The sequence below is a fragment of the Vicia villosa genome, unplaced genomic scaffold, assembly GCF_029867415.1.
Source record: "Vicia villosa cultivar HV-30 ecotype Madison, WI unplaced genomic scaffold, Vvil1.0 ctg.000273F_1_1_1, whole genome shotgun sequence".
In the NCBI taxonomy this organism is placed as follows: Eukaryota; Viridiplantae; Streptophyta; class Magnoliopsida; order Fabales; family Fabaceae; genus Vicia; species Vicia villosa.
In genome coordinates this window covers 539,048-552,351 of record NW_026705113.1, presented here as the reverse complement: position 1 = coordinate 552,351, position 13,304 = coordinate 539,048, and the positions used below count along the sequence as shown (strand labels likewise).

The window sequence follows — 13,304 nt, the reverse complement described above, 5'->3', positions numbered from 1 at the left end:
ATCAAGAGGATTGAAACCTTGTTGTAAGAGGATGTTAATTGGTTAACGAACTAGGAGGATATTAAAACGTTGAGAAAAGTATTCATGGTATTCAAGTGGTTAGGAAGGCCCCAGTCATATCCCACTTTTTCTTTGTTGACAACAACTTACTGTTTGGTAGGGAAAATTCCAAAGAAGTAGATTGCATCATGGAAACCGTAAAAAAATTACCAAGACTCTTCAATTCAAGCGGTGAATTTGGATAAATCTGAGGTGTCATTTAGTAAAAATGTTCCTGATGAAAAATCGTGGGAAAAAATTGGCGTTCTCCGATGCAGACCAAGGTGAGAAACTTCTTGTGGAGGCTTGCAAATCGCACGAGAGTTAAACCTTGAAAGGTTGCTCATTCAGTAGACAATGAATGTTGTAGACTGCATGAGCTCTATTCACTTTCTTACTATTCTTGATCTAATAACTATATATTGTAGACAACTTCTAAGTATTTTTACAGATGCTTCAATTATGTTCCTGAACAGATTGTTTAATGTGGATGCTCACCATGGAGTTGATTTAAACAAATTGTATGGAATCAGAACCTAGATTTGAGGTTTTCCTAGTGTTGGAAATGTTTCCTCTACTTCCTTTGTTGTTTCTTAATGATAAAAAAAGCTTTCTTATAAAAAAAACTCTACAATTACTTACTCCTAGGGATGGGAATAGGCTGCGCCGAGTTAGACTTTGCCAAGCTTGAGTCTGACGTGTTAAAAATTTAAAGCCTAAGTCTGGTTAGTAGCCTATCATAGGCTTATTTTTAGGCATGAGTCTAGCCTTTTTAAAGGTCAGGTTGGCCTACTAGCCAACTTAAAAGCCTACTTCATTTGAACATTTTTAAATAAGCAATTCAACTAATGTTAAATAGACTAACGAATTTAAAGATCAATAAAACTAAAATTTATTTTTATTGACGCATTCGAGTTTACCTATTAGCATAAGTTTTATGATACTATTTTATTAAGAAAAATTATGAAAACAACTTGTGACAACAACTTAAGACATTGCTCATAAGCTTTCTTCAACTTATTTTCATAAGTTTTTTAAGATAACTAAGCTTTTTTTTCCTATTTTAAATTCAAGAACAAAATGCAATATAATAATAATAATAATAAAGTTGTTCATGTTTATTTAAATAAGTCTGATAGATTTAAAAGATTTTTCTTATGACCTGTGGCCTACTTTCTTTAGCTGTTTGTTTGGTAAGACCCAAAAAAGATATTTTAGCTTTTAACTTTTAGCTTTTCGGCTCACATTAATGAAAAAGTTTTGTTTAATAACGCTATTTTAGCTTTTAGCTTGTAGTTTTTTTACTAGCTTTTAGCTTTTTTTTCAAAAGTTATTTGAAGTAGTTTTTGAGCTTGTAGCTTTTAGCTTGTGACTTCTTTTTTCATTTATACCCTTATTATTTTAACAAAATATTATTATCCTTATTAACTAAAATGATCTTTTATGTCATTTTGTATCCATCAGCTGATGAAACAGTTAATTTACCAAACACTCATATTAACTCATCAATTATCAGTCATCAGCTATCAGCTACTAGTTAATTTTACCAAACATACACTTATAAAAAAAATCTAAACCTTTTCTGTTTAAAAATAAATAAATTGTCTAATCTATATAGAACAGATATAATAGATATGTGTTAGTTAATTTGACATATTCCCACCGTCCCCTATTTACTCCCCTTCCAAATACAAAAAGTATATCCATATTTGATGAATAAAATTTTCCTTGGTCAGATAACAAACTCTCGTAAAGGCATCCTTTTCAAAATAAAGGTTCCATGAAGACCACTTTTGTGAATGCAATTTTCTTCTTTTTTCCGTCATGCACTTTTTAATCATGTTATCAAAAAATTAATTCCACTTAATTAATTTTTCAATACGAGATAGTATGAGTTGATTCACGCGTAAAATAAGCTACATAAAAACTGATATATTTTAAATATATCAGACCAATTTTTTTTTGTTCCACAACATACGCGCAGTTGAAACAACGTGTAAAGAGTTCAAAATATGAGACTTGCTAGACAACCTTCAAAATAAAAGAAAAATCATAATATTGACTTTTTTCTTCTTCTTCTTCTTCTTCTCACGTTCTCTTTGATTCTGTCTCACTATTTTTTAAATCATCTTTTAATTCGAACAAAAATTTTCCATTTCTCGTCGTATACCATGTGTTTAAAAGTAGAACTAGTAATTAAAAAAAAGTAGAACTATTACTATATTTAATTCTTTGATGTTTTTTGTTGAATGATAATTGATGGCAAATCATCATTGACCAGCAGTTTTTCTACAAAACGTATGAACCAAATTCAGATTAAGTTACTATTTTCATTAAATTCTCCAATCAAGTAAAAACATGTCAATAATTTCTTTTGATAAAAAAAAAATTTATTGACATGTCAATAATTTTTAAAAAATTAATAATACTCCATACTTATTAATTTTTAAAAAATTAATAATACTCCATACTTATTAATGGAGACTACTTAATGAAGACAAATATCTACATGTATTGGACAATTGATCATAGTACTAATACATTAGCTTATCACTTCACAATAGCCAAAGAAAATAAGACTTTCCCTTTATTTCTTCAAATAAAATTCCCCACGTTGTATCACGTTGACCTTTTCATAAATGAAATGATAATGATATATATTTAAAAGGAATTATTTACATTTTTTCCTTATTCTAGCTGTTGATTTGTTTGGAAATTCTATTTTTCGATTAATTTTTTTTAGCTTCGGCCTTCCCTTTGTATGGTTGTTATTAATAATCAAAATTCTCATTTGATACGTCTCATATATATATATATATATATATATATATATATATATATATATATATATATATATATATATATATATATATATATATATAGGGAGCATATCAAGTGAAAGCATTTTTAAATGAGAGGATGAGAGGAATAAATATAAACCTTTAGATTCATCAAGAGAGAGGAATTAATAGCCATATTAATGTATTAACATTCTCTCTTTTAATGAATCTAAAGGTTGATATTTATTCATCTCATCTCTCATTTAAAAATGCTCTCACTTGATATGCTCCCTATATATATATATATATATATATATATATATATATATATATATATATATATATATATATATATATATATATATATATATATATATATATATATATATATATATGAGAATGTCATATTTATATAAGAATGTGAGAATGAATATGAACCATTGGATTTTAAAATAAATGGTGGATATTATGGGTGAATCTTTTTTTTCTCTCTCCTACATCATTTATTTCAATGTAGGTGAGAGAAAAAAAAGATTCATCCATAATCTCCACCATTTATTTTAAAATCCAATGGTTCATATTCATTCTCACATTCTCATATAAATATGGCATTCTCATATGATACGCCCTATATATATATATATATATATATATATATATATATATATATATATTATATATATATATATATATATATATATATATATATATATATTGGCAGAGTCAAAAAATTTAGGCAATCTGAACAAAACTTTAACACCATTGATTATTTATCTGTTTTAATTTTTATATTTTTTTTTACTAATTTTATCTCTGATTTTGTCTAAAAATTCTTAATAAGAAAGAAATATATTTAAGAATGTGTCATCCCACTTTTATATGTCTCATCTTTTTTTCTAAACCATGTAATTTCTATAGTAAGATCCAAAGCCGACGAAAACTCCAAGATAAATTTGTTGGGGTTTGGCTCCTTTCATGTGTGGAGAAAGATCCAAATATGAATACTCAATTTGTCTCACTTATTTAAGTGGCAAATGATGATGATCTAGGTGCTATTGGTGGTGATGGTCTGGTGAGCCATATGATTATGTTGATGATCAACAACTTGAAGATGAGGTAAATATTCTAACTAATAATGATGAAGGGGAGAGTGATATGTCACAAGATGAGAATCTTGGTTAAACTCTAGAACCATCTCAAGTTCCACTTAGGAGGTCTAACAGGCATAGACAACCTTCTACAATGTATAGTTCTAATGATTATGTGACCTTGGCTGATGAGGGTGAATGATCAGTCACCAATTCTACTTAGTTTCCATCAATTATTCGGCAAAAATTTGTCATCTCGGTAACACAGTGGTTGTCTTTTATCGCTTTATCGTAAGTTATTTCATGTTTTATGTGTGGTAGTTTTGCATTGCATTAATTTGATGTTGCTCAAGAAACATAGGCCTGACACGGGTGCCCGTGTCACCTGACACAACCCGTGTCATTAGACCTAATACAAGAGAATTTGTAAATTGAAGTCAAAGGGCCAACACGCATGCCTGTGTCACCTGACACGACCCGTGTTGGCAGGCGCGAGAAGAAAAGCTAATTTTTCATGTTCACCTTGTCTTGGTTCATTAAGGGTACTTTGGACTTTCTACTTTGAAAAAGAATGACCTGATACTATTTAGACCTATTTTTTTGGAAAGCATTAGACTATCTTTGATCATATTGAAGAATTACAGAAGAAAGGAGAGCTATCAAGGGTTTAGGAGAACGAAGATCTTCAAGATCAATCGCAATTGAAGATCAACAGAATCCATAATTTTTGTAATGTTTACACTTTTTTTTGTAATCTTTGTGAATACTATGAGTAGTTAAACCCCCCAATGATAAGGGTGTCCCTGAATTGCTGTCATGATAAATCTTATTTCAATTGTTTTATGCTATTGATGTTTTTATTAGTTTAATTTATGGTGCAAAGTTCTTAACGCTTTTTCTATCGGACAAATAGTTCTTGATTTACGGTTAAGGTTTAGGTCGGACAAACCACCTTAACGCTGTTTGCATTATAATACTACAGTGAAATCGCTTAGAAATGAGGATTTAACCGTAGTAATCGTTAAATTCTTTATAATAAGTTTATATTGCTTGATATCATCTTGAAAAGCTAAGGAATTAGGATTAAAGATGAACATCAAAGGTTTTCGGTTAAGGAATTAAGCCAAACAACTCTTAAGATTTGGTATTGGATCATTCTAACAATATATCATAAAATAAGGATTAAAGGTTGTTACAAGGAAATTCATACATCTCGCCCTAACATACTTTCTCATATCACTTCACACCCAATTTTACGCGTTGATTTAATTTGTTATTGTAATCAATACTTCCAAACAATCACCAAAACCCCCTTGTTATTATATTTTTCATGCAGTCCTTGAGATCGATATTGAGGATAACCCCTATTATTACTACATCGGTAAAAATAGTACACTTGCTAATTTTCCGATCAGTGAACATGAGTGTTTTCAAATGGCCATGAAAAGTGATGAAAATAAAAAGTGGTTGGATGCAATGCATGATGAGATGAAATCATTGCATGATAATCACACTTATGATTTAGTGAAGTTTCCTAAAGGCAAAAGGGCTTTAAAAAATAGGTGGATTTATAGAGTTAAACATGAGAGCAACTCTAAGTCTCTAAGGTATAAAGCTAGATTAGTAGTGAAAGGTTTTCGTCAAAAAAGGGTGTTAATTTTAATGAGATTTTCTCACCTGTTGAGTTTGGCTGCTACTTTTGAATTAGAGGTTGAGCAAATGGATGTGAAAACAATTTTCCTTCATGGTGATTTGGAGGAAGAGATCTACATGAAACAAGCCGATAGTTTTCAAGTTAAAGGCAAAGAAGATCATGTGTATAGATTGAGAAAGAGTTTATATGAGTTTTCAAGTTAAAGGCCAAAAAAGATCATGTATGTAGATTAAGAAAGAATTTACATGATTCGGGAATTACATACAGGGGTGGCCCTGAGCACGGGCTCGCGGGGCGGGAGCTCAGGACCCCATAATTTTAGGGGCACCAAAAAAATAATATTTACATCTATATATATTAAAAGAGAATCTGGATCTGTAAATGCTAAGGCTAGTGCTGAAAAGATTGGGAATAAAATGGAGATTGAATGTCAAATTCGTAGAAAACAACACTGATGAAAATCCATCTCAACCCACACAACTGAATCTTGAGTCTGCTGAAGAGTCTTTCAGAAATCACTATGTCTTATATATTGTAGATCAAACAATTGGCTCACTTGATAGAAGATTTTAGCAGTATAGCATGAAAATATTTTTGGATTCTTGTTTAGTATTGAAAGACTTGAATCATTATCTGATAGGGACTTGAAAGCATGTTAAAACATCTTGAAATTTGTTTTAAAACATGACGATTTTCTTGATCTTGATGGTGAAATTTTGTTTGAAGAATTGAAAGTTATTATAAAAGTTTTAACGGTTGAATCAAAATCAATGTATATGATATTGAGTTCTTTAAAGACTTTTAATTGTTTTTCTATTGCATGCATAACTTATATAATAATATTGACTATTTCTATCAGTGTTACATCGGCTGAAAGAAGTTTTTCTAAATTAAAATTATTAAAATCTTATTTGAGATCTACTATGTGCCACAAGATAGATTAAATAGTCTTGTGTTGATTTCAATTGAAAATAATTTTTGGAAAACCTTGATTATGAATAAATTATTAATGATTTTGCGACAAAAACTGCTAAAGGATGATAATTAAACTGCTATAGGAAAAAAGATTGGATCAAGAATAAGAATAATAAGTCTCTTTATATTGATTTATGTTTTGATGTAGTATAAAAATTGATTCAAAGATCCATACTCGTATTCTTTTTGCATAATTTTAAATAAAAATGTGTTTTTTTATCTAATTATTTCTTTTATTCTTATGTATTTATTGTTAAGAAAAATCATAGGGGCACCATTCTTTTGATTTGCCCAAGGCACCTAAATTCAAAGGACCGGCCCTGATTACATATTCAAATTGACTCCAATATCAAAAGTACTTGAATGCAGAACTCAATTATTCATCAAATTACAAACAAGATCCATATAAGTTGGAAGCCTCCTGAAAAGGAATGGATAACTATAAACGCATATGGAGCAGTCGACGGAGATACTAAAGTTGGATACAATGGAATAATAAAGAATACAAGAGGAGAATGACTAGGAGGTTTTGCTAAGAATTTGGGATTCTCTAATGTGTACATGCAAATTAAGTTGTGGGGAGCATTGGAGAGCCTGAGAGTGAGACTATTGCAGAAAGGAATACCGAGCCATACATATTCACTACGAAGCCAACAAATGTGTAGATTGTTTAGCAAGACATGACACCACTATGAATACTTTGAGAAATATTATTATTATTATTATTATTATTATTATTATTATTATTATTATTATTATTATTATTATTATTATTATTATTATTATTATTATTATTATTATTATTATTATTATTATTATTTTGTACACTTTAACTAGCAAAGAGAGTAGGAGTAGAAATCTTGTTGGTATAAATTCTTTAGAAAGATAATAGTTTTCTTTTGGGCTTTCCTCTCCAAGAAAAGAAACAACTCATAGTTACATAATAGTAATATCCTTATATTATATTTTATTTTATTTTGTTGGGAGCTTAACATCAATACATACAACTTACAGTTGTGAATGTCCTTTTTTTTCCTTCCTAATGAAGTTTCCACATTATGAAATGTTTTAATGTGAGAATCTATCCTAACAACATTTTTAACGGATATCTAACAAGATTTTATAAAAATGAATGAGTTGTTTAATTATTTTTAATAATCGAAAATTAAAAATTGAAAATTTAAATAATTAGGTGGATTGCATACATTTCGTTAAATAAATTTACTTAAGATATTATAATACTGGAATAAAAAATTATTTCCTGCAAATATAAAAGTATAAACACATGGGTTACTTTTTTTGACAAAAAAAAAGTGGCTGATTAAGATGCATAGTATTATTTTTATTAGAACAAAGTATAATGTATTAATTGCATAAAGTAAAGTATGATTTGATAATACTGAAACAACTTGTATGTATATGGAACCTTATTTAAGTAAGTTGTTATTTAAAACTAGTTGCTAGAAATGCTTTAAAAATCATCATTCATTCCACTTCACAATTTATAAAAATCTGACGTAGTAATAAAAAGAAAGAAAAAAAAACATCCAACAAAATTAGTTAATGGTTGAGGCCGTAGGTTTTCGAAGAGTCAAAAAAATAGAAAATCAAACACCCCAAAGAAGAACACATGTGTACTATTAAAATAAATTTATTAAGAATATTAAATTTGCCGGCACTGACCTTACGGATGCGATGACCTGTTCAAAGTATATACTGATATATACAAAGTGCACAATGTTTACACTTTGGCATCAACATTCCATTTGCATTCCCAAATTTAAACGCATGCTTATCAATATTTGATTCTTCAATCTAACTCTATCTTCGATCAGTAGTTTTATTTATTCTCTATCAAACTATGGTTTGGATTTGGGCCACTTCCATGACAATCTCTTCCATCTTCTTCATTTTTGTTCTCTCTTTCTTAACCCTGAGGTTCTTCCGTAAAACCTCTGCTCTTCATATCCTGAAACGCTGGTGGCTTTCGTTTGAAAGCCGTCTTCATCTTCATCAATCCTTCAAAGTTCCGTTATACGATCATAATTTCCGGGAAAATCAGCTTTACCGGAAAATTATTACTTACCTTGATTCATTACCTTCCGTTCAGGACTCTGATTTCACCAACCTCTTCTCCGGTACTAATCCGTCTGATATATTCCTCCATCTAGATGCGAATCAAATCGTTCATGATACTTTCTTAGGAGCTAAGCTTTCATGGACGAACAACACGGTTGCTGGTGACTCCGCGTCAGCGCTTGTTCTTAGAATGAAAAAGAAAGATAAGCGTAGGGTTTTTCAGCAGTACTTCCAGCATATTTTATCAGTTGCAGACGAAATTGAACAACGAAGGAAGAAGGATATAAAATTGTTCATGAATTCCGGCTCCGGGGAAACGCATCGGTGGCGTTCGGTTCCGTTTACGCATCCCGCAAGCTTCGAGACCGTGGCGATGGATGTAGAATTGAAAAACAAGGTTAAAACAGATCTGGAACAGTTTCTGAAATCAAAACAGTACTATAACAGATTAGGCCGTGTTTGGAAGAGGAGTTACCTTCTCTACGGTGCTTCCGGTACTGGAAAATCTAGTTTCGTGGCTGCTATGGCGAAGTTTCTCTGCTATGATGTTTACGATATCGACGTTTCCAAGGTGGTGGACGGTTCCGATTGGAAAACGCTGTTGATGCAAACGACGCCGAAGTCAATGATCTTGATCGAGGATCTCGATCGTTTATTAGCGGGAAAATCAACGGCTGTTAATTTATCAAGTGTATTGAACTTCATGGATGGGATAATGAGTTGTTGCGGCGAAGAGCGTGTGATGGTGTTTACAATGAACGGTACAAAGGATGAAGTTGATCAAGCGGTGTTGAGACCTGGGAGAGTTGATGTTCACATACACTTCCCCTTATGTGATTTCTCCACTTTTAAGATTCTTGCTAATAGTTATTTAGGGTTGAAGGAACACAAGCTTTTCCCTCAGGTGGAAGAGGTTTTTCAGACCGGTGCACGGCTCAGTCCGGCGGAAGTAGGTGAGATTATGATATCGAACCGGAATTCGCCGAGCCGGGCCTTGAAAACGGTTATAACCGCTATGCAGGTGCAATCCAACGGTCAGGGGCAGAGGTTGAGTAGTAGCGGGTCGGGCCGGAGCTCCGAAGAGGTTAGTGATGCGAATGGTGTGATATGTAGAGAGAGTGTTCATACGGTGAGGGAGTTTCGGAAGCTGTATGGGCTTCTGCGTTTGGGAAGTAGGAGGAAGGAGGAGTCTGGTTATTCGGGTCCCATAGAGAAAGAGCCTCCGCGCATAGAGGGTCGGGTCGGATAAAATGACCCGATTTGAATAGATTTGTTTTTGTTGGAAAAATGTAAAGTGGCTTGACAGTTATTTGCTAGCTGCTACTAACAATTATTGCAGTTTCTTTTTTTTTTTGTTTGTTGATAATTCACATTAAATTGTTGTATGTACACAGGAAAATAATGGTTGGACGGTTAGGTAGATTAAACTAGAATTCATATCGTTTGTTTGATATTTTGAATTTTGATAGAATCTATATTCAACACTTTGTGTTATTCTTTGAATTCTGTTTTAGAGACGAGAATCTATTTAATTATTTTCATTAGGGTCAACATTTATTTTGGTATAATAAGCCAGCAAGACTTGTAACTAGTCTTTATGAGTCATTGTAACTAACAAAGGTTTTCTCATTGGAGGACGTGGATTTGGGTATATGACCTACAATTTACCTTAATTTGTGACCTTTTGACCATAAAAAGAAAGGAGATTCATATTTATAAGAGAAAATTGATTTTTTAATTTATTGAATAATTAATATATTTAGTCTATAATACAATTTAGATATATTGATTATTCAATGAATTTAAAAAATAGTTTTTTTTTATAAATAAAATCAGAAAAAGTATATAAAAATGGTGCTCCAACGTATCGACACAGTTTGGATGGCTTAGGATGGAAATATGTCAATTCATAGACATTGAAATTCTGGTGTTAAGATCTCAAATGTCCTAAGAGATATCGAAACACTCATATTTGAACAACAAAATGAAAAGGTATACGTACAATATAAATAGTGCTGAAACTTAAATGAACACAGGAAATTGTTCATTTAGTTCAGTGTATAACAACACCTACTCTGGAAGCTACCAAGATAGAGATAAGTCCACTATGATAGTATTACTTTGAAGTCCTATGTAAACAACCTCCGATTTACAGCCTTCTCACCTAATCACCACCCGTGCTTAACTTCTATCTAAGACTCACCTAAGTATGAGACTCTTCTCAATCCCCCTCAATCACAACCGTGATAATCAGTTTAAAAGCTTATGAATGATCAACATAACTTACAACTCAAAGACACATACCTACTCTTCTATCAAGATGATATTAGAGAGGCTCACAATTCACAAGACACAATACTACACAAACTCTAACACAACATACAATGTAAGTTCCATGCAACAATTAGGTATGTTGCTTGCTATTTAAAATAATCTTCTAGACTGAATTGGACTTTCAAAACGCAGCAGGGCACTACTGAAAATTCTCCAAAATCTTCTCCATAAAGATAGGGTTTCAATCATTAGTTTCCTAAATATTCTCTATATTTAGAAACTAATCATACATCTTGAAAACAGAGAAATTATGTTATCCCTAAATCAAGCGCCACGTAGGATTACACAATATTCTAAAATATTTTACACCTGTAACTAAATAACAGACTTCAAATATCCAGTTGCACCTATCAGTCATGATGTCCGATGATCCTACATAGGACATCTTACTCGACATGTCTCTTCAGTTAAAGTGGATGGAACATCTTGTTCAACATGTCTCTCTATAAGTTAGTTTTACCAAACATAATGTCAATCATAAAAATAGAGAATTAACAGACATTGTTCATAAAGTGGTTTTATTAAGCTTAAGGTTGACTACACTTATACTAAATTGATTCCCTTCCATTTAGGTTTTTTTCAGCATTCATGTGATTATGATGTTATTAGCTCTTCTGTTTTAATCATACAGTCCAAAAAGATTGATGTTTTCTAAAATTATCACATTAAATTAAAATCTTCTTATCTTAATCGAACCGCCAATAATATTTCAATATGTATATGTAAGGTTTTGATCTTAATCGAACATCCACTAATGCTTGAATATGTGTATGTAGGGTTTTGTGATGACAAAAAATCTATGTTCACACACATTTGTACATGTACAAGTTTGATGTCAATGCGGATTAAGTTTGCTTTCATCCATACATTTTTATTGTCAAAACCTTGAAGAATGAGAAGTGGACCAGAAGCACATACAAGATTGATTTTAAAATGACTAATGATTGCCAATGGACAAATGTTTATTCTCCCATATTGATAATCTATATTTCACTACCACTATCACATGTTTTCAAGTATCTTTCCTCGTGAAAATTTCATTTCTTGCATCTCAAAATCTAAAAAATCCAAATCAGCTGAATCATATGTTTTTTTGAAATCTATCCTAAATAAATTCATTGTTTTCTTCTTTCTTTCCGCTTTATCAACAATTTCATTTGAAACAAGAATCTCGTCTAAGATTTGTATACCTACGATAAAATGTTGATTGTATCTCTAAAATGACTATGCTGAATTTTTCGATCTATTTGTCAAAACCTTATAATAGACGTTGTATGTACACCCTATTAATGATATTGGCCTATACATTAATATCTTCGAGGGATTATTTTTCTTTGGAATCAGAACCAGAAATGAACAACTTGTCCATTTTATAACGTGAGCGTTTGAATGAAATTCTTCCATAACCCTTATAAAGTAAATATGGTTCTTCTTCCAAAAAATTCTTTTACAACCTAGACTTTTAGATCTTTAACAATCACACATCTCTTTGCGGATTTCATCTTTTGAGAACTCTCCAACCATATATTCATTAGAATTTACATCCACATATTTGAAATCGATGTTGGTTGGAATCAGTCTCACCCTTAAAAAACAATTCTGAAAATGATCAAATTTTTTTTTATTTCATCATTTTCTTTCAACCTTCTACCATTTACAATTATAAATAGAATTTCATTGTATTTTTTCTCTTGCTTATGCCACCATGAAAATATTCAGTATTTGAGTCTCTTTCTTTCAACCACCTATTATGGATCGTTGCTATTGAAAAATGTCTTTAAAATTTAACAATTTGTGTTGTTTTAAAAATTAAAAGAGATTATCCATTTATAAACAATTTATTTTTACAAATAAATCACTCACTATCCATTTATTTTAGTTTGTACATGACATTAACAATTTTTAAGGCCATTATAATTCACCAGTAATTTCAACAAATCCACTATAATATAATACCAAACAAGTATTCTTTTTAGTGGGATAACAACTATCTTAAAAGTATATTAAACTAATAATAATAGCACTTTTGTACATTTAAAAAGTTATTTAGACCTTACAAGTCTATCTATTTAAGATGCTTAACATGCCATATAGTTTAAAATAAATCCTGTTATTACAAGATATGAGCCTTAGACTTTTTGATAGGTCATATCTATTTAAGTAGTCTTGCCCAATATAACTTGTTTTCACACAAAATAAATTGGTGTTGTCTTTTGCGGCGAAAGTGGCGTGTGAAATAACAAGTTTGAAGTATTCTTGCTTCCAGAGCTTGCAAACCTTATACAAAAAGATAATTCATGCTAACCAGTGGGAACAGCACAGATGTGGCAGTTCTATTGGATTGTTGAATTTGCT

At 31.0% G+C, this 13,304-nt stretch overlaps 1 protein-coding gene across 1 annotated transcript; it reads left to right on the top strand.

Moving 5' to 3' along the window:
• The first annotated feature begins 8,120 nt into the window (after nt 1-8,120).
• Nucleotides 8,121-10,118, top strand: LOC131626164 (AAA-ATPase At2g46620-like). The gene has a single exon (XM_058896997.1). The coding sequence runs from the start codon at nt 8,398-8,400 to the stop codon at nt 9,862-9,864; it is 1,467 nt and encodes a 488-aa protein (XP_058752980.1). The 5' UTR covers nt 8,121-8,397; the 3' UTR covers nt 9,865-10,118.
• The last annotated feature ends 3,186 nt before the right edge of the window (nt 10,119-13,304 follow it).